Source organism: Macrobrachium nipponense, chromosome 17, assembly GCF_015104395.2.
Source record: "Macrobrachium nipponense isolate FS-2020 chromosome 17, ASM1510439v2, whole genome shotgun sequence".
In the NCBI taxonomy this organism is placed as follows: Eukaryota; Metazoa; Arthropoda; class Malacostraca; order Decapoda; family Palaemonidae; genus Macrobrachium; species Macrobrachium nipponense.
The window spans coordinates 26,430,360-26,450,337 of NC_087210.1; the positions used below are offsets into that span (position 1 = coordinate 26,430,360).

General features: G+C 49.6%; 1 protein-coding gene across 2 annotated transcripts in view; it reads left to right on the top strand.

Annotated features, from left to right (window-relative positions):
- LOC135196143 (equilibrative nucleoside transporter 4-like) overlaps nt 1–19,978 on the top strand; it is a gene marked incomplete in the record, with an annotated part of 265,861 nt that overhangs the window by 8,133 nt on the left and 237,750 nt on the right. Inside the window, 2 exon segments of one of the 2 annotated variants that reach the window (XM_064222693.1) lie at nt 3,236–3,322; nt 17,558–17,692. In XM_064222693.1, coding sequence (XP_064078763.1) covers nt 3,300–3,322; nt 17,558–17,692 — 158 coding nt within the window. 2 annotated transcript variants of the gene reach the window in all.

Sequence of the window (19,978 nt, forward strand, 5' to 3'; positions counted from 1 at the left end):
GGTGTCGTTCACAAAACCTAGAGTTCTCCTTCGAGATTTCAAGGGAAATCAAGAAGGACCTCTCTTGGTGGGCCAACCCTCTCAAGTTTGCAGAAGGGATGTCCCTTCACATTCCGAACCCCAACCCAAGTGTTGTATTCCGACGCCTCGGAAACAGTTGGGGAGCGACGCTCGGCTCAAGAGAAGTGTCAGGCACCTGGAACAAGGAACAGGTGACCTGGCACATCAACAAGGAAGCTGATGGTGGTTTGGCTAGCTTTGAAAGCTTTCGAGCCCCACGTCCTAGCTTCAACAGTTCAGATCAACTCGGACAACACCACGGCCCTGGCTTACATCAGGAAGCAAGGGGGGACTCACTCTTTCTCCCTGTACGAGACAGCAAAAGAACTTCTGCTTTGGGCAGAACAAAGGAAGATTTGTCTCCTTACCAGGTTCGTACAGGGAGAAAAGAACGTCAGAGCAGACCTCCTAAGCAGGAAAGATCAAGTCCTGCCGGCAGAGTGGACTCTGCACGAAGATGTTTGCCAGGACCTGTGGAAGTCTTTGGGGCAAACCTCATATAGACCTCTTCGCCACAGCCAAAGAATACGAGGATAGCCAACTACTGCTCTCCGATATCGACCCGAGGGCAGTGTCGATAGACGCGTTCCTACTAGATTGGAAGGGTCTAGACACGTATGCTTTTCCTCCATTCAGATACTGGGAGAGACTCTAAAGAAATTTGCAGAATCGGAGGCAGCAAGGATGACGCTGGTAGCCCCGTTCTGGCCCGCACAAGTATGGTTCACAGAGGTACTGGAATGGTTAGTAGATCTTCCGAGAACATTACCACAGAGGATCGATCTCAGACAAACCCCACTTCGAGAGGTATCACAAAAACCTCCCCGCTCTAGATCTGACTGCTCAGACAACCCCACTTCGATAGTTATCACAAAACCTCTCTAGTCTGATGGCTTCAGACTCGAAAGTTGTCGAACGAGAGGCTTTTCGGAAGAGTTGCAACGCTATCGCAGCAGCAAGAAGGCCTTCTACCCTTAGAGTCTACCAATCGAAGTGGGACTTCTTTTTCGCATGGTGTAGGAACCATCACTTTTCCTCTTCCAGTACCTCTGTGACCAAATAGCAGACTTCTTACTTTTCCTTAGGGAAGAAAGTGGATTGGCGGTATCAACCATTAAAGGCTATCGTAGCATGCTATCTGCAGTGTTTAGGCACAGAAACTTAAAAACATTTCAGAAGATAAGGACCTTCATGATCTAATAAGATCGTTTGAAACATCCAAGAAGGTTTCTCCAGGGGTTCCGAGTTGGAATCTGGATGTAGTGCTACGTTACCTGAGGTCCCAATAAGTTCGAACCGCCTCAGTCTGCATCGTTTAGAGACCTCACGAAGAAGACAATTTTCCTCATGGCATTGGCTTCCGCAAAGAGGGTTAGTGAACTCCATGCACTAGAAGAAATGTGGGATTCAGAGGAGATGCAGCTATCTGTTCATTCCTTCCTTCGTTCCTTTTAGCCAAGAACGAGAACCCCTCAAATCCTTGGCCTAGGAGCTTTGAAGTACAAGGATTGTCTGCATTAGTAGGCGAGGAAGCAGAGAGGTCTCTTTGCCCAGTAAGAAGTTGAAATTCTATCTACAAGAGAAAGAAAAAAAACTTAAGGGCATGATGTCAACCTTTGGTGCTCTGTAAGAGATCCAAGGAGGACACTTTCGAAGAAGTGCGCTTTCTTTCTTTATCAGAAGCCTGGTGAAAGAAGCGCATGCGATATGTGAGGAAAGTCAATACAAAGTTCTTAAGGTCAAAGCTCATGAGGTAAGAGCTATTGCCACGTCATTGACTTTTAACAAAAACATATCCCTGAGTAATATTATGAAGGCAACATTCTGGCGTTGCAACTCAGTCTTTGCAAACCACTATCTGAGAGACGTCAAAATTACGTATGAAAAGTGCTTCTTCGGGTTAGGCCCGTACGTAGCGGCGGATTCGTGCTGGGGCAGGGAGCTGAGATCATATTCATTAGTAGATATATTTTTTTCCCCTTGTTAGGTTGTAACGTTTTTGGTTGTTTGAAAGAAACATGCGGGGTAGGCATGTTTTCATTTCGTAGTGCTAACAATGATTAGATTGGTTAGGTGATCGGTTTATGTTTGAGCTCCTTGCAATGATAGTGGTTAGGTTCTGTCATATAAGTGGGCGAATCCCCGTTGTCAGATCCTGCTCGGATTCTATCAAGTAAGCGGACAACCAAATCCCTTTGATAGACCCAACCCGAGTCTGTCAGCTGTAGGTCACGCCCTCGCTGAAGTTCTTAAGGCAACGCAGACTCATAGACAGTAACTACGAAGTCTTCTGCCTCTAAACAGGTAAGAACCAAGGGTTGTTTTTACATCCTAAAACAACTAGTGTTGTTTTCCCCTTTTTGTTTTTTCCATATTTTATATTGCTGTCTCTTTCCCTCCACCAAGGGTGTCAATCAGCTAAGTATATATCTGACAGGAAAGTTCATGTACAAAAATGTTATTGTTAGTATACAATAAGTTTTGTACATACTTACTGGCAGTATATACGATTGATGGCCCGCCCCAGCCTCCCCTCAGGAGACCGGTGGAAGGAAAAATTCTGGGCTGGAAAGGGAGATTGGTTCTTACATCCGCCACCCCAGCGGCGGGTAAGGTAGATCACCTGACCTACCTGTCGCGTGAGGCCGCGAGTTTTGAATTCTGTCGTGACGTCAGAGACGTATAGCTAAGTATATATCTGCCAGGTAAGTATGTACAAAACCTTATTGTATACTAACAATAACATTTTCATCAATGCCAATGATATGTATGTCCTGTTTATTCCAATAAATAAACGTACCTTCATTTTTTGTAAAGAGAATTATTCTTCAAACAAGCTAAATGACTAATTGACATTTATTAACAAGGTAGTAAAGGCATGCATTAGGAGTAAGGAAGGGAACTCCCAGCTGCTCGCCAGCTGAACCATCACTTTTTTTCTTAGCTTCAATTGTGTAAACTTTTCACTTCTCTGCAGTACTTGACGTTTTTCCAATTTAATGGAGCAGTTTGTTTTGGTGAAAGGTGCCTACACATGAGTATGTATGTTGTTATTAAAGAAGGAGGTTGATTACCTAATTGAACTTGTTGCATTATGATGTTGCAAGGAATCGGTATCATCTTAAACAATAAACTTCTTTGATTTCAAATTAATTTTTTTCTTCTCTGTAGCTAGATCTGGAACCTACTCAGTATTCCTAAATACCACGCCTGCTCCGTAGGCATCTGAAGTAATAGCCATGAGCGTGGAGTCATATGGAAGGTTAGTTGGTTTATAGATCCTTATGAATATACTATAGTTTATAGAATTAAGTAAAAGTACTTCTCAGTTATGTAGTTTTCATAGATGAGGTTCACAGTGAGCATTTTTGTGTAACTTGTAAGTTTAGTTGCCAGATACCAAAGTTGTTCCGACACGGCATACAAACCTTCGGTCCTTTTACAATAGGAAGGTACTAGCGGCAGCTGGATAGGTCGTAAGCTTTCGAACAAGGGGTTCGGTAGTTAACTGCTTGTCCGACAGGCGCGCGCGCGCGACTGGGAGGTAAACAAACCACTTTTGCTTTCGGCCTCACAGTGGATGGACGTGTGTGTTCGCTCTCTGCCCGCTGCTCGTCGTTTGCTTTCTAAGTTTGGTTGTAAATTGTGTATGAAAGAGTATTGTAAGTACAATTATTCTCTCTTTATATATTAATTACGGCTTTCAACGTGAATAATGATGGAATCTCCTCGCCTCCCGCTACCCCAAGGAGACTTTGCCCTGGGTATCGAAGGGCGCAAATGCGGGAAGTTTAGATCATTCCCCGGAGATTGACCCTCATATTTTGTGTGCTCGGTGCCGGGGGCGGGGGCGCGAATGCACCCGGGCCGAGCCCTGTGATGTGTGTAATAACTGGTTCGGAGGCGCAGTGGACTTTGTATGAGGGCAGGAAGAAGCGAAGGCCTGCAAAGGAGTCGTCGGAAAGACTCTCCCGCGACTCCTTTGGTGACGGACACTTCGTCTTCTTTCCTGCCGCCCGCTCAAACTTCCACGTCTCGCGCCTTCCCCTTCGGGGGGGTGGGGGGGGGTGTCTAGGTCTTCCTCCTCTCCGACATGTCGAGTGTGGAGGAGGGCGCTAGATACCCCGACGTAGAGTTGTATTCTGGGTCCCCTCATCCGCTCGTCTTCGCCTCGGCGAGCGGCGGTAGAGGATCCTTCTAATCACCCGACTTTTGCCTCCTCAGGTGCGGTTGCCGTGAAGGATGACCTCGGACAGGTGTGGGCATCGTTGGGGCTGCAGGGCGTGCCGAGTGTCCAGGGGCTGCTCTATCATCTGGCTGGCTCAGTGGCGGTTACTCATGCAACGGTCACAACCACCACCACGACCCTGACAACACCCGGCTACGCGTCACCTCCTCACCTGGTGTACACCCAGCACGCGGTCTCTGTAACACCCACAACATCGGTGCAGGGGCCAGTCGCCGTAACTCGGGGGAGTGTGATGCCGCCACCTGGGTTTGCCGTGCTGCCACGACCGGACTTCATGTGCCCGAAGAGCTCGCCCCTGGAACCTCCCACCGGTGCCGATGACGTCTGTGCCGCTGGTTCGACCATCTGTACCGCCCACACAGCCTGCCGTACCTGCCGTGACCACCGCTGCTGTTCCTGTTCCTGCTCCTGCCGTCTCGACTGCCGTTCCTGTGATGCTCGCACCTGCTGATGTTGTTCCTGTTCCTGGCGCCGCTGCTCCCGATGCTGGTCTGTTCGGTACAGGTACGTCCGGGCCCTGTTGCTTCGGCAACAGCAGCCCCGGCTCCGTCCTGGATGACAGATCTGACGTCGGTCCTGAGGAGGTTGACGAAGAAGAAGAAGAAGAGGAGGAAGGTGTCGTCGTCGTCTTCATCGTCTTCTTCGTCGTCGTCGTCGTCTGCCGCCTCTTCCCCTTCTTCTTCTAAGGCTCCCCCGCCTAAGAAGAAGAAGGTCGCCTCCCCCCCCCCCCTAAGAAGTCTCCTTCGGGAGCTTCTAAGGGCCCGTCTCGCTCTGGTGAGACGGGGGGTTCTTCCGCTGGTCGCCCTGCTCCTTCGGGAGCAGGACCCGTCTCTTCTCCCCAAAGAAGAAGACTACGGGGACCAGAGGGGTGCCGGCTAACACCGGCACTTCCTCACCTGCTGTTAGTGGTTCGGCCACAGCAGCAGGATCCGGCTCGGCCGCTCGTTCGCGAGAGGTACCGAGTGTACGGTCGCCTACCAGCGACCGTGCAGCCAGGAACCAGAACCTCTGAGTCCGCTCAGCGTCAGGTTCACGGCACGGAGCGGAAGACTGGTGACAGCCGCTCACGCGACTCTCACCAGACCAGCTCTCGCTCTCACGGCGAGCGGCTGGCTACCCGGGCGGACGTGACGGTCCATGACCGGCCACGGGCTGAGGCTGGGAAGAGGTCCCCCCGTTCGCCGGCACCAGCCACGGCTGGTACCAGCGAACTGACGCACCGTGAGGATACGCACCGATCTCACCGTGACAGTGGAGCTCGCCGGTCGCCTGACCGTCGCTCTCACAGAGAGCGATCGGGTACGGCGACCAGCACCAGCTCCTCTGACACACGAGACCCGGGGCCGCTGTTCTCGTCCAGCCGTTCTCCACAGCGAGACGGCTCGACTAGGTCTGCAGCTCGATCGCCACCGCTGGGTTGGCGATCGCCCTGCAGTCCTCCAAGCCCGCTGGGTTCTGCCAGTGAGCGAAGGAGGAGAGCGTCAGGTCTGCCTCTCCCATACCTTCAACTCCTCTGGTTACACCGGGAGGGGCGAGGTATTGAGAGTGATCGTGAGGGGTGCGCCCCTCAGGATCCCGCCATGTCGTCGTACGTACCAGGCTCGGTTCTCGGACCAGCCAGGTCGTACGCACAGGTGGTTGGAGGAGACCGAGAGGGGGCTGTCGCTGCTCCTCTCCTTGAGGGAGGAGGGTCTCGGGAGGTACTCCTGTTTGAGGGACTGGACGGTCCGACTCCACAGGATGCTATCACGCCCGAGATCCAGAGGAACTTTGCCGAGGTTATTGCGCTGATTCGTCAGCACAACGACCTCGGGGAAGGATCGCCGCTCCCACCATCCGAGCCCACGTCCCGGCTCGAGTCGTTCTGGGGCCCGAAGAGGGAACCCAGACCGACTGGTGGGTTTGCCGCGTTCCGAGCTTGCGGACTCAGTGCTGGACCAGGTTGAATCGCTTGTCTCCGGACAAGACGGTTCGCTCAAGTCTGGCAGGTCGAGCAAGCTGCTTCCACCTCCTCTGCTACGACAGCGGCGGTTTTACGTGCCATCGGAAGACCCAATGCCGCCAAAACAGGTGAACCCGGAGTTAGCTAGGTTGACTCCGTGTCTCTGCAACAGCTCCGTCCGAGAACCTGTGGTTCTCGCAGCAAGAGGCACTCGGCCTGGATCTACCGCCATGGCAGCTTTCCAGGCCGTCTCCTGGCTAGATCTGTGGTCCCTCACAGTATCTAAGGTCGCAGCCAACTCCGGGGGAATTTCTCTCCCCGAAGATGACTCGGCCTTCAGGAGACTTTGCCAGTCTGGGGGAAGAGCCATCTCCTTCCTTGCCCACCAGACGGTGAACCTGTGGGCCAACCTGGTTCTCACGACGAAGGGACGCTGTCCTTACTCGGGTTTCCAGGGCGGCCGGGCGTGAGGCGGCGTTGGGGCTTAGAAACGGACCTTTACGGAGTTCCAACGTCTCTATTCCCAGGAGAGATGGTGGACGCTGCGGTGGACAGACGACGCACTGACTGACAGTGACGTCTGGTTCACCAGGCAGTCCTCGAAGGCTTCTGACTGGCAGCCTCGGACTGCGGCCAAGTCTAAGAGCTCGGCTAGCGCTTCCTCGGCTGCTAAGACGGTTGCTGCGTCGAAGCCCCGAGGAATGACTCTGTCTTCTTCGACTTCTAACAAGGGGAGCCGTAACCAGCCCTCCTCCCAGCCCTCCTCATCCCGTGGAGGCTCGGGAAGGGAAGTCGAAGAAAGGGGGGAAACGCTAGGGACGGCGTTCCCCCTCACCTGCTGCCGGAAGTGGGGGGGTGCCTGGCCAGCCATTGGGCAACTTGGCAGCGCTACGGCGCCGAGACCTGGATTGTAGATGTCCTTCGGGAGGGATATCTATTACCCTTCGAATCTCGGCCACCCCTCACCTCCAACCCGGTCCAACAGCAGTCGTACGTTCCAGGGTCATCGAAGGACGTAGCACTCAGACAGGAGATCAAGACCATGCTGAGCAAGAGAGCTGTAGAGATCGTCACGGATCAGTCACCGGGCTTTTACAGTCGACTCTTCCTGGTGGAAAAGTCTTACGGGTAGGCTGGCGCCCGGTGATAGATCTCTCTCCCCTGAACCGGTTTGTTCGCCAGACCCGGTTCACGATGGAGACGGCACGCTCAGTGCTCGACTCCATCAGGGAGAACGATTTCATGCTTTCAGTGGACTTGAAGGATGCGTATTTCCAAATACCCATTCATCAGTCCTCCAGAAAGTACCTCCGCTTCATCCTCGACGGGACGGTGTACCAGTTCAGGGCACTGTGCTTCGGTCTCTCAACCGCCCCACCCCAGGTGGTTCACAGCGAGTGTTCACTCTGGTGTCTGTTCTTGGGCCCATTCGCACGGGATACGTCTGATGAGGTATCTCGACGATTGGTTAGTCCTGGCGAGCTCCCGCTCGCAGTTGCTACGGGACAGGGATCGACTGCTCGAGTTCTGTCGCGATCTGGGGATCGTTGTGAACTTCGAGAAGTCCGATCTCGAGCCCAAGCAGAGGATGAAGTACTACCTGGGTATGCTGATCGACACGGTAGCAGGGCGAGTCTTCCCCGCAGACTCGCGGATCAGCAGATTCAGGAGGCAGCCAACCAGTTTCCTGTCTCGGCAGGAACAGGTAGCTCAGCGATGGCAAGTCGTGATCGGACACCTGTCGTCACTCGGAGAAAGTTAGTCCCTCACGGGCGTCTTCACCTGCGGTCTCTTCAGTGGAGACTAAAGGAGAGTTGGTCACAGGCGACGGATCCCCCAAGCTTTCCAGTGTCACTGACACAGGAGGTTGAGGCAGGACCTAGCCTGGTGGCTCGACGACAGGAACCTCTTAAGAGGAGTGCCACTGCGCACTCCCCCCCCGACATGCAGCTGTTCTCAGACGCATCGACCGAGGGATGGGGCGCACACCTGGAGGTTGCTGACTTCAGGATGTGGGACGAGAACGACAAGCACCTTCACATCAATGTTCTGGAACTCAAGGCAGCGTTCCTCGCTCTCCAAGAGTTTCAGGACCGCTTGATGGGACACTCAGTGGTGTTGATGTGCGACAACACCACGGTGGTGGCTTACGTCAACAAACAGGGGGGCCTAGTGTCTCTCCCGTTATACCAGTTGACTCGGCAGGTGCACGAGTGGGCTCAGGCACACTCAATAGAGCTGTCGGCACACTACATTCCAGGGAAGAGGAATGTAGTCAGGCAGACACGCATCAGCCGTCGGGATCAGGTGATAGGGACCGATGGTCTCTACACCAGGACGTGGCGGAAAGGCTCTTCGACCTGTGGGGGCGACCAGTCGTGGATCTGTTCGCCACCCGGCACAACAGAAGCTCCAGTGTTTTCTTCTCGGCCGTGCCGGACCCATGGGCAGCTGCAGAGGACGCTCTTCAACACCGTGGGACAACCTCTTCGCCTATGCCTTTCCCCCGTTCAGCCTGATTCGCAAGGTGATCAGTCGAGCGCTGGTCACCCCGAATCTCAGGATGATCCTGGTGGCTCCCAAATGGCCACAGGCCATTTGGTATCCGGACCTGCTGGCTCTTCTCGCAGGAGAACCGAGAGAGATTCCCCTTGGCACAACCTTCTCGCCCAGCCACACGTCGAGCGGTACCACCGAGCAGTCCAGTCCCTACGTCTTCACGGCTGGCTGTTATCCACCATCTCTTGCGAACGAGAGGCTTTTCTCGTAGCGCAGCAACAGAGATGGCTGGGAACGTCCGTCAGTCCTCTGCAGCTGTGTTACCAGGGGAAGTGGGCCGTCTTCTGTGGTTGGTGTCGTAGACGGGGGGTCTATCTCCTCTCAGAGCCACTCTTCAGCAGGTAGCGGATTTCCTCGTTTTCCTTCGCCGAGAGAAGCTCCTCTCAGTCCCCACAGTTAAAGGATACAGAGCCGCCTTGGCGCTCGTCCTGAAGCTGAGGGGGTTGGAAATCTCGAACTCGTTCGAGATCTCCTTGCTTATGAGGTAGCTTCGAAAGGTCTTGCCCACCCAGGGAACTCAGGCCCCCCTGCTGGGACGTGACTCTCGTCCTTAGGAGTCTGACTCGAACACCGTTCGAGCCACTCCGAGAGTCGTCAGACAGGGATCTGACCCTCAAGACCCTCCCTAAATTTATTGCTGGCCCTGGCATCGGCGAAGAGAGTAGGGGAACTTCATGGTCTTTCCTATGATGTACGACACTCCAGGGGATGGGGAGTCCGTGACGCTCGATTTCGTCCCGAACTTCGTTGCGAAGACTCAGAAACCTTCAGTCCCTGATGACAGGTTCGAGTCATTCACGATTCCCTCCCTATTGGACTTCACCGATAATGATGCGGATGAGATGCTGCTTTGTCCTGTGAGGGCGCTAAAGGCGCTATCTGAAGAGAACTCGACACCTCAGGCCTGAGTGTCGACGCCTCTTCGTTAGCACCGGGGTCACCAAGAAAAGAAGTATCCAAGAACACTCTTTCATTCTGGCTGCGTGAGGTCATCAGGAGGGCGTATGAGCTGATGGTAGTGACGACATCCGTACGTCCCGTCCGAGAGCTCACGAAGTCAGAAGTATTGGCCCCTCGTTGGCGTTTCGCAAGAACTTTCTCCGTGGCGCAGGTCCTGAAGGCAGGGGTGGTCTGGTCTAACCAGACTACCTTTACGTCCTTCTCACCTTCGGCGATATTGCCCACAGGTCCTTGGATACCTTTTCCTTGGGACCCGTGGTGGCTGCTCAACAAAGTTGTGTAGCTAACCCAGACCCTCGCAGGCTGAACAGCATCGAGTCCTGGTGTGACTGTGTGGATGGATGTGTGAGTGAGTGAGTGACTGGCTCTTTCTTCCCGTTCTTTTCCTTCCCCTCTACCTGTGGGCAGAGGGCCATGGTCGTCACTACGCTGGATGAGGACGAGATGCAGGTGAGCTATATGACAGAGCCCCATCCTATCCCTTTCACTAGGGATAGGAGCAGAATATCCACCACTTCCTTCTACAAGGGGGGGAAGTGGATGCCTACAAGAGTCAAACCCATGACTTTATATTTGCTCCTGTACAGGAACAAGTTCTTACATTGCTGGTACGAAGAGATACGCATGCCTCTCTCTTAGTACTCGGTCCAGAGGTCTGACCATTGATCCTGCGGTGCACACCCCGATCAATCGGACAGAGGCTTGGATCCCTCCCTCGCTCTTACGACCAGGGAGGCTTCCAAGGTTGGGCGAACACCAGTCTGTTCACAAAAGACTCAGATTCCACCCACCAAGAAGTGAGTCTTCCTATTGTAAAAGGACCGAAGGTTTGTATGCCGTGTCGGAACAAATGACAATTTGTCCAAAATTGCATTTTCATACAATCAACTTACCTGTCAGATATATACATAGCTAAGACTCCGTCGTCCCCGACAGAAATTCAAATTTCGCGCCACTCGCTACAGGTAGGTCAGGTGATCTACCGGCCTGCCCTGGGTGGCAGGACTAGGAACCATCCCCGTTTTCTATCATATTTTCTCTGTCGCCGGTGGTATCAACATTGTTGTTATTACCTCCTGACTTGGATTCATTTTTCAACACTTTGATCAGCGTTTTTCGACTTTTGGTGACGTATTTGGATCGTGTTTTGGCATTCGCTACTGTGGACTGTTTTTGGAATAACTCTTTTGGATTTTTCTCAATATGTCTGATTCTAATGTGAGTGTGAGAATGTGTGTGAATGTAGGCTGCAGGGTGAGGATACCGAAAGCTTCGGTTGATCCTCACACTGTATGCCGTAAATGTAGGGGGGTGCAGTGTTCTGCTATTAACACTTGTAAGGAATGCGAGAGTTTGAATGCAGAAGAATGGAAGACTTTGACTTCTTATTGAAGAAGTTAGAGAGGGATAGAGTTAGAAGGCTGAAAGGTGTGAAGTTCAAGGCCTATGAGCCTTTCAATGATAATTCTAACCCTACTACTGTAGATTCTCCTATAAATCTCATTCTCAGAGTGTTTTTTCGGATTCGGCATCGGAAATCGCCAATCTGAAAGCGACGATTCGAGACATGAAGTCCAAGATGGCGGACTCGAAAGGTAAGGCTAGTGATAGTGAAAATTTTAGTGAAGTGAGCCCTATCAGTGTTGTGGAGGGGCGTTTGATCGTCCCTGCGGCGATCCCAGGCCTAGACCTCTTCCAAGCTCACATGCCCCAGAGGAGAAGGAAAGTCGGAAAGCCTTAAGGAGGTCGTGGGGGGAATCCCCAACGGTCAGAACGTCCCTTCAGCTAGCTTTGCTTCATGGCAGCCAGCTCAAGGGCGCTACAGGAAAAGCGTCCTTCGCGAGTGTTCTCGTCCTCTCCCTCTCCTCACCTAAACGAGGGTGGAAGGAGTCGAACTTATCGAGAACCGCTGAAGCGTCATATGAAGCAAGACATTGATTCTAGCCCGGAGCGCTTCTCGGATGACGCCCCGTCTGCTATTAAGAAGGTGAAGGTGGCGTCAACGTCACCTGACGCTGATGAGGAAGTACCCCATCATGCTTCTTCCCCGAGTGATGACGAAGGGCGTCAGGCGCTAGACGTAGGAGAAGCGTCAAGGAAGATCATTATGGTCGGTGCAAGAACAACTGTCATCTCTTGTGGGGAGTTTTTTAGCGCCCCGTCGGAAGGACGTGACGCTTCCTATTAAGAAGTCTCGTCCTCTCGCACCTGCTCGGAAGACGTCTTTTAGAAGTGAAGCGTCAAATCAAGAAGATCTTAGACGTGACGTTCCGTCCAAGATTGTGACGCCGAGTAGGAAGCCCTTAGAAAGCGAAGCGTCTTCCAGACGCGAAGCGTCATCTAAACGTCAACAAGAGACGTCATACATGACGCTCGGAGAGCGGGAAGCGTCATACATGACGTCTTCTAAAGCGCGAGAGAAGCCGCAGGTTGTGACGCCTTCCAAGTCGATCAGAACGGGAAAAAGGAAAGAACTTTCATTCCCTTAGACCCTCTCCGATCAGGAGTTTTGTCTCCCCCAGAAGAGGAAAGTTCTGAAAGGAGAACAGAAACTCAGGATATCACGAGTTCGAACGAAACTCGGAGGATGACGATCTTGGAAGAGAGGGCTTGTCCATCTATAAGGTGTTGACAAAACCATGCTTCTGGAGGAATACGGAGACGAGTTGACTCCGGCTGCTCCTCCTTCTCCGCGCTCGCTCTTTTCGAGTGCGAAGGCGAAGAAGAACTTCGTCTTTTCTGAAGATGAAGCCCACCATCTCGATGAAGCGGGCTTACACGCCTTAGACGCCTGGATGAAGTCGAAGAAAGACTTAACCAGGACAGTATTTGCATGCCTCCAGCAAGGTTAGCTGGGGGAAAAAGAGGCATATGGTACAAGACGGGGGAGGATATGGGTATCGCTCTCCCTTCTACTACAGAGGCAGACTTTTCGACGTTAGTTGACGCTTCAAGGCGTCCTAGTCTTAATTCTGCCCGCATTACTTGGAGTATTTCGGAACTGGATCATCTCCTCAAGGGACTTTTCCATGTATTGGAAGTATTCAACTTCTTAGATTGGTCCCTTGGGGTGATGTCCAAGAAAAGCTCACGATTCGCAGGGAATCGAACCTGAAGCCCTGTTATGCATTTTGTCGTGCATCGACAAAGCAGTACAGGATGGATCTTTGGAAGTCTCTGCATATTTGGAGCAGGTCTTTTGAAGAAAAGGGACAGTGTATGGCGCCTTCTTAACAAAGGCAGTCTCGCATGCGCAGAGGGCAGCTCTGCTATATGCTCCTCTTTCGGACTATTGTTTTCCTTCTAAGTTAGTGAAGGACGTAGCTCACTCTTTAACTGAGAAGGCGACACAGGATCTTCTGACGCAGTCAGCTAGGAAGAAGAAACCTGCTTTAGTGTCGGACAAGAAAGAACCTAGCACTTCTAGGCAGCCCTTTCGAGGTGGTCCCGATCTCCAGACCTCCCGCAAGAAGGAAGGCTCCAGAGAGAAGAGGTAGGTCCGCCTTTCGTCCCTTTAAAAGGGCAATGAAACATTTCTCCTCCAAACACCAGTAGGTGCCAGGCTCCTGGAATTCGTGGAAGCCTGGACACTGATAGACGCAGACGCGTCTTCACTAAAGATCATAAGGAAGGGATATCGTATCCTTTCCTGAATACTCCGCCCCTAACGTCAATACCAAGGGAACTATCAGCCAAGTACAAGGATCCTCGTGCTGAGGGATACTCTTCGATCGATGGTGGAACAAATGTGGGACAAGAGTGCAGTAGAACTAGTACTGGATCAAAACTCCCCGGGTTTTACAATCGCCTTTTTCTAGTGGCGAAAGCCTCGGGAGGCTGGAGACCAGTACTAGACGTCAGCGCTCTGAACAAATTTGTCAGAAGGAGAAGTTCTCCATGGAGACTTCTGCTTCAGTCCTAGCGTCATTACGACAAGGAGATTGGATGGTGTCTCTAGATCTCCAAGACGCCTACTTTCACGTCCCGATCCACCCTTCATCGAAGAAGTACCTCCGTTTCATGACGGGGGGAAGGATCTTTCAGTTCAGAGCCTTGTGTTTCGCCTGTCCACAGCTCCTCAGGTCTTCACAAGCCTGATGAGGAATGTGAGATTTCTTCATCTCAAAAGGAGTGAATGTCTCGATGTACCTAGACGACTGGCTCATCAGGGCCAGATCGGAGAGACAGTGTTTGGAGGACCTAAAGTTAACTCTGATTTGACCAAGGCGTTGGGATTGCTTGTGAACCTCGAGAAGTCTCAGATGACCCCAGACAAGACCTAGTCTATCTGGGGATTCGGATGGATTCTCGGGGTTTTCGAGTTTTTCCTTCGCAAGAGAGAACCGCAAAAGGTTTTGAGGATAATCTCTCTCTTCTTAGAGAAACAGCAAACGTCAGCGAGGGAATGGTTGAGCTTCTGGGGACGCTTTCCTCGCTGGAACAATCTTCCCTCTCGGAGACTTCATATCCGTCCACTTCAATTCTTCCTCAAGAAGTCTTGGAGCTGGAAAAACGGACAAACTGTCGGACGTTTTTCCCATTCCAGTGGAAGTAAAGGCACACCTACAGTGGTGGTTGCTGCCTCTGGAAGAGAACAAAGGGATCTCTCTAAGATCACAGAACCCAGACCTAGTGTGTTCTCCGACGCGTCGGAGACGGGTTGGGGAGCGGACATTAGGCTCGGAGGAAGTGTCAGGCACTGGGAACCAGCACAGGTGTCCTGGCACATAATTGCAAAGAGCTCTTCGCCGTACACCTGGCTTTGAAGAGCCTAGAACCTCTGGTGAGAGACAAGGTAGTACAAGTAAACGTGGACAACACCACCGCACTTGCCTACATTCGGAAACAGGGAGGGACACACTCCTCGTTCCTTTACGAACTCACGAGGGACCTATTACTGGTACGTCTCACAGGAACATCTCCCTGCTGACAAGGTTCGTACAGGGGAGTAAGGAATGTGAGGGCGGACAGGCTCAGCAGGAGGAACCAGGTCCTTCATACAGAATGGACTCTGCACGAGGAAGTATGTCGCGATCTCTGGTCTCTGTGGGGAACTCCTCATGTGGATCTATTCGCAACATACATTTCAAAAAGGCTCCCAGTGTTTGCTCGGTCGTGGAAGACCCAAGAGCAATTATGGTAGCGCCTTCCTGCTAAACTGGTCTCGAGTGGACGTGTACGCTTTCCCCCATTCAAAATCCTGGGGTTAGTATTGAAAAAAGTTTGTGGCGTCAAAGAGACGAGGATGACTTTAATAGCCCCCTTTTGGCCGGCCCAGGAATGGTCACGGAGGTGGTAGAGTGGATCGTAGACTTTCCAAGATCCCTACCAGGAAGGACGGATCTCTCAAACAACCACACTTCAAGAGGTACCATCAAAACCTCCCCGCTCTCGCTCTGACTGCCTTTCGACTATCGAAAGACTTGTCAGAGCGAGAGGCTTTTCTCGCGAAGATGGCAAGCGCGATCGCGAGAGCTCGCAGAACCTCCACTTCGAAAGTATACCAGTCGAAGTGGGAGGTCTTTAGAAGGTGGTGTAGAGCCAAGAAGTTGTCCTCCTCCTCTACCTCTATAGCGGAAATTGCTGATTTCTTGCTATTCCTGAGAGTAAAATCGCATCTAGCCGTATCCACAATAAAGGGATACAGGAGTATGCTCTCGGCTGTATTCAGGAACAGAGGTTTAGATCTGGCAAATAACAAAGATCTCCACGATCTCATAAGATCTTTTGAGACGTCAAAGTCTAAGGAACCAGTACCTCCGAACTGGAACTTGGACGTAGTCCTCAAATATCTGTCTTTCGGATAGATTTGAGCCTCCACATCAGGCCTCATTAGAGACGTAACTAGAAATGCCTATTTCTTTATCGTTAGCGACGGCAAAAAGAATTAGTGAGTTACAAGCTCTGCAGGATAAAGTAGGATTCAAGGGAGACTCGGCGATTTGCTCGTTTAAGACTCTGTTTTTAGCGAAAAACGAGAATCCACGAATCCCTGGCCTAGGTCATTCGAAATCAAAGGAATGTCTAGTCTCGTAGGCAGAGAAACAGAGAGGTCTCTATGCCCTGTTAGAGCTCTGAAGTTCTATCTTCAGAGGAAGCGTCAGTTGGGAGGCTCTAGACAAGGTCTTTGGTGCGCGGTAAAAGAAAAGACCCCACAAGACTGATGTCAAAGAACGCTCTAGCGTTCTTTGTAAGAAACGTCATTACGGACGCTCACAAGGTGTCGTCCGGACGAACAATTACAACTTCTGAGGGTAAAAGCTCATGAAGTTCGAGCGGTTTGGGTTGCGACGTCCTCTCTCGTTTTATAAGAAGATGTCGCTTAAAAACATATTAGATACGACATATTGGAGATGCAACTCGGTATTTGCATCTCATTACTTGAAAAGACGTGCGTGTGACGTATGAAGAAGTGCTTTTCTCTAGGTCCTATCGTATCGGCAGATACGATTCTGGGTACGGGAGCGACACCAATCCTTAGAATGTATATACTGTTCTTCTGTTTGGATATGGTCGAGAATCTCTTCGAACAATGGAGGATCAGGCTAGCACGGGCGGCGTCTATGTTGTTCATAAGAGAATTCTCGTCGTATCCAATTAGTTGAGGTATAATTTTTTTTGAAAAATTATGTATGCGTGCGTAGTGGTTTTTGAGTTACGGTTGTGTGACGAGTTCGGGGATAACTCGTAACAATCCTTAGTTCTAACACATGGTTAGGATCAGGTGGTCGGGATTGGTTTGTGTGCTCCTTCATAAGGTGTATTGTCATATAAGTGGATCAGCACCCATTGACAAAGTCCTTTTAGGCTCTGCTGAGTAAGTGGGTAAGACCCCATCGGCAGACCCACAAGAACTCTTGGCCATAGATCACATATCTCGCTAAAGTTTCTTGAGGTGATGCAGACTACTGGGCAAACACCACCAAGTCTACCACTATCAGGTAGGAACCAAGGTTTTATTTATACCTACAACATATGTGTTTACCTGTCTATTCCATATAGTAGCTGTCTCTTACCTCCACCGAAGGGTGCCAATCAGCTATGTATATATCTGACAGGTAAGTTGATTGTATGAAAATGATATTGTTATGTTACAATAAAGTTTCATACATACTTACCTGGCAGATATATACAATTAAAGGCCCACCCAGCCTCCCGCAGGAGACAGGTGGAAGAGAGAAAATATGATAGAAAACGGGGATGGTTCCTAGTCCTGCCACCCAGGGCAGGCCGGTAGATCACCTGACCTACCTGTAGCGAGTGGCGCGAAATTTGAATTTCTGTCGGGGACGACGGAGTCTTAGCTATGTATATATCTGCCAGGTAAGTATGTATGAAACTTTATTGTAACATAACAATATCATTTTTCCTAACTATACAAACTGATGGTCCTTTTACACATAGCCCCACTCATGCCACCCCTCACTCTGCAGTTTTTGCTTGGGCCAAAGCAAAAGTGATTTGTTTACCTCCCAGTCGCGCGCGCGCGCCTGTCGGACAAGCAGTTAACTACCGAACCCCTTGTTCGAAAGCTTACGACCTATCCAGCTGCCGCTAGTACCTTCCTATTGTAAAAGGACCTCAGGTTTGTATAGTTAGGAAAAATGCAATTTTGGACAAATTGTCATATTTAGTGCTTTACAATCTTTGTTTTTAACCGATTTCCAGCTGGCACAAGAAGATATCTTTATTTATAAGATGTAAGGTTTGTTAGATAAGAAAAATATAAATTATTAAAAGTTTGTCATGTTCTGAGAAATCATTACACAGTGTTTTAACTTATACAGATTTGGGGCTGATGATGACGATGATGATGAGCATGATGGTCCAGGGCGCCACATATCCCCTCCAGAAGACCACTGGAATCTCATTTATATGGCACTGGTGCTGGCTGGGATTGGCTTTCTTCTTCCTTACAACAGGTATAGCTTAGTAGTACATAAATGGATACTAAGTATTAATGACAGAAAAACAGGGGGATAGATAGTTTCTAAATAAAGGGAATCGGGATCATTCGTTCCAGCCAACCCAAAAAATCCCCCTTTTCACATTTTTTGCTATTATTAATGTGTTCAAAAGTTAAATTAAGATTGTAAAGTAATAAAACAGTATGTTAGTATATGAAGTTAAATTTTAGAAGAATTCAATTCTGTTTCTGTTTACTGTTTGGTGAAAATGGCACACAGCCAGTTGGGGGAGGGAGGGAGGAGAGTCCTGAATTCTTTGAGGAAACCAAATGGTTGCAGTAGGCAGTGCAAAGGTTGATCACAAAATCAATTTTATTAACATTTTACAAGGAGAGAGAGAGAGAGACGAGGAGAGAGAGAGAGAGAGATGAGAGAGAGAGAGAGATGAGAGAGAGAGAGATATCAGCATATAATGAAAAAAATTGATTATATGCCGTAATACATCAACTTAATGTTGTTAAATGGCAGAATTTAAAATAAGCATAAGGATTTTGCAAACAAATAAGTAATAAGTAAAGAATGCAATAAAAGGAAAGAGATGAAATAACTGTTCACAAGGAAGTCGTTTACATAAAGAATTGAAGACACGCAGAAGCTGAACACAGTGCTAGGGTTTTTAGTATGGAGCCGTGTTACTTTTACAGTGATAAATCGTAAAAAAGCAATTGTCACTAGATAGATATTTTACTGCAACAAAAGAAGTGATTTGGGAAAATCAAGTGTAAGTGAAAGGAACGGGCAAATAATCATTCCAACTCAGCTGTTAAGTCAGTAGGAACCAGACCCCTTTCTTCCCTCTCCTCTTCCATCTCCTCTCACTATCATCTCACTCAGGCTCAAGTAAGACTTTTTATTTCTTTTTATTATTACTACTGTACTATTGCATTTGTATGTTTTCATGTTTCATCATATGTTGAATTTATTGTGAAATAACATATTTTTTTGTGTGAAATGGTACTGCTTTTATGTACTTATTTTAGTAAAGATTTTACTATCTCCTCTTCTCTTCCTCAACAATATGATGACTCGTGATAACTTGAAATCTTTCATTCATTATTCCTCAAAAATATAAATGCTCCCTCTCAAGTTAGCTGTGCATCACCTCATATATTCCTTATTCTAATTGGTGGTAACTCGGCTTCATAAAGCTTGCAAAATTATGTTTGTTCCGATACGTAATACAAACCATCGGTCCTTTAACAATAGGAAGTAGCTAGCGGCAGCTGGAACGGTTCGTAAGCTTCGAAACAAGGGGGGCGGGGAGACGGTAGTTAACTGCTTGTCCGACAGTCGCGCGCCGCGCGACTGGGAGGTAAACAAATCACTTTTGCTTTCGGCCGCGGGTGTGAAGGACGTGTTCGTCATCGCTCTCTGCCCGCTTCATCGTCGTATGCTTTGTTTATATTGTGTTTTCTACTAATGGTTTGTTTGACTTGAAAATGAAACTGTAAGTACACTGTTTTCATTTTCATTACTTAATTATGAACCAACATGGAGTTATCGCCGTAGATGCGGCGATTTCCTCTCTTTTCATGAATTGAACCCTTGAATTATGTCTCGCGGTGCCGAGGGCGGGCGCGCTCGCGCCGAGTCATGTATTTGGGCGAAAGTGTGTAATTGAAAAATGTAAGTACTCTTTTCATTATATTTTTGCCCTGTGCGTTCGTTACCGAGAGTGTGATTGCGCTCGGCACGAGCCTTTTAATTTTGTATAATAGAATGCAATGAAAGTGGATTCGCAATTGCAATATCTTTTCATTTTCATTTATTTATTTGCATGAAATTTAATTTGGATCAATTTTCGTTCTTACCCGGGAATTGATCCTTACGATTTTTTATGTGAAAGTGAAATCGCAAGTGCAGTATCGGTTTCATTTTCATATATATTTTATGATAGCATCATATTATTGGATCAAGTTTCCGTTCTTACCCGGGAATTGATCTTTTCCCCTTAAGTTCTATGAAGTGAATCGCAAGGGCAGTATTCTGTTTCATTTTCATATTACTTTTCATGCTGTGCGGGGGTAGGGGAAGCGAACGGTCTGCCAGGAAGTCGTCGGAAAGCTTCTTCCGCGACTCCCTTGGTATCCGATTCTTCGTCTTCCTTCCTGCCCCCCGCTCAGCTTCTTCGTTGTATTTTGTATTTGGGGTCTTCCTTGCGTTCGGGATGGGGCATGTCTTCCCCCGTGCGTGAGGGAACCCTCTTACTAATCTATCTATGTTACCGCAGGTGCTACATCG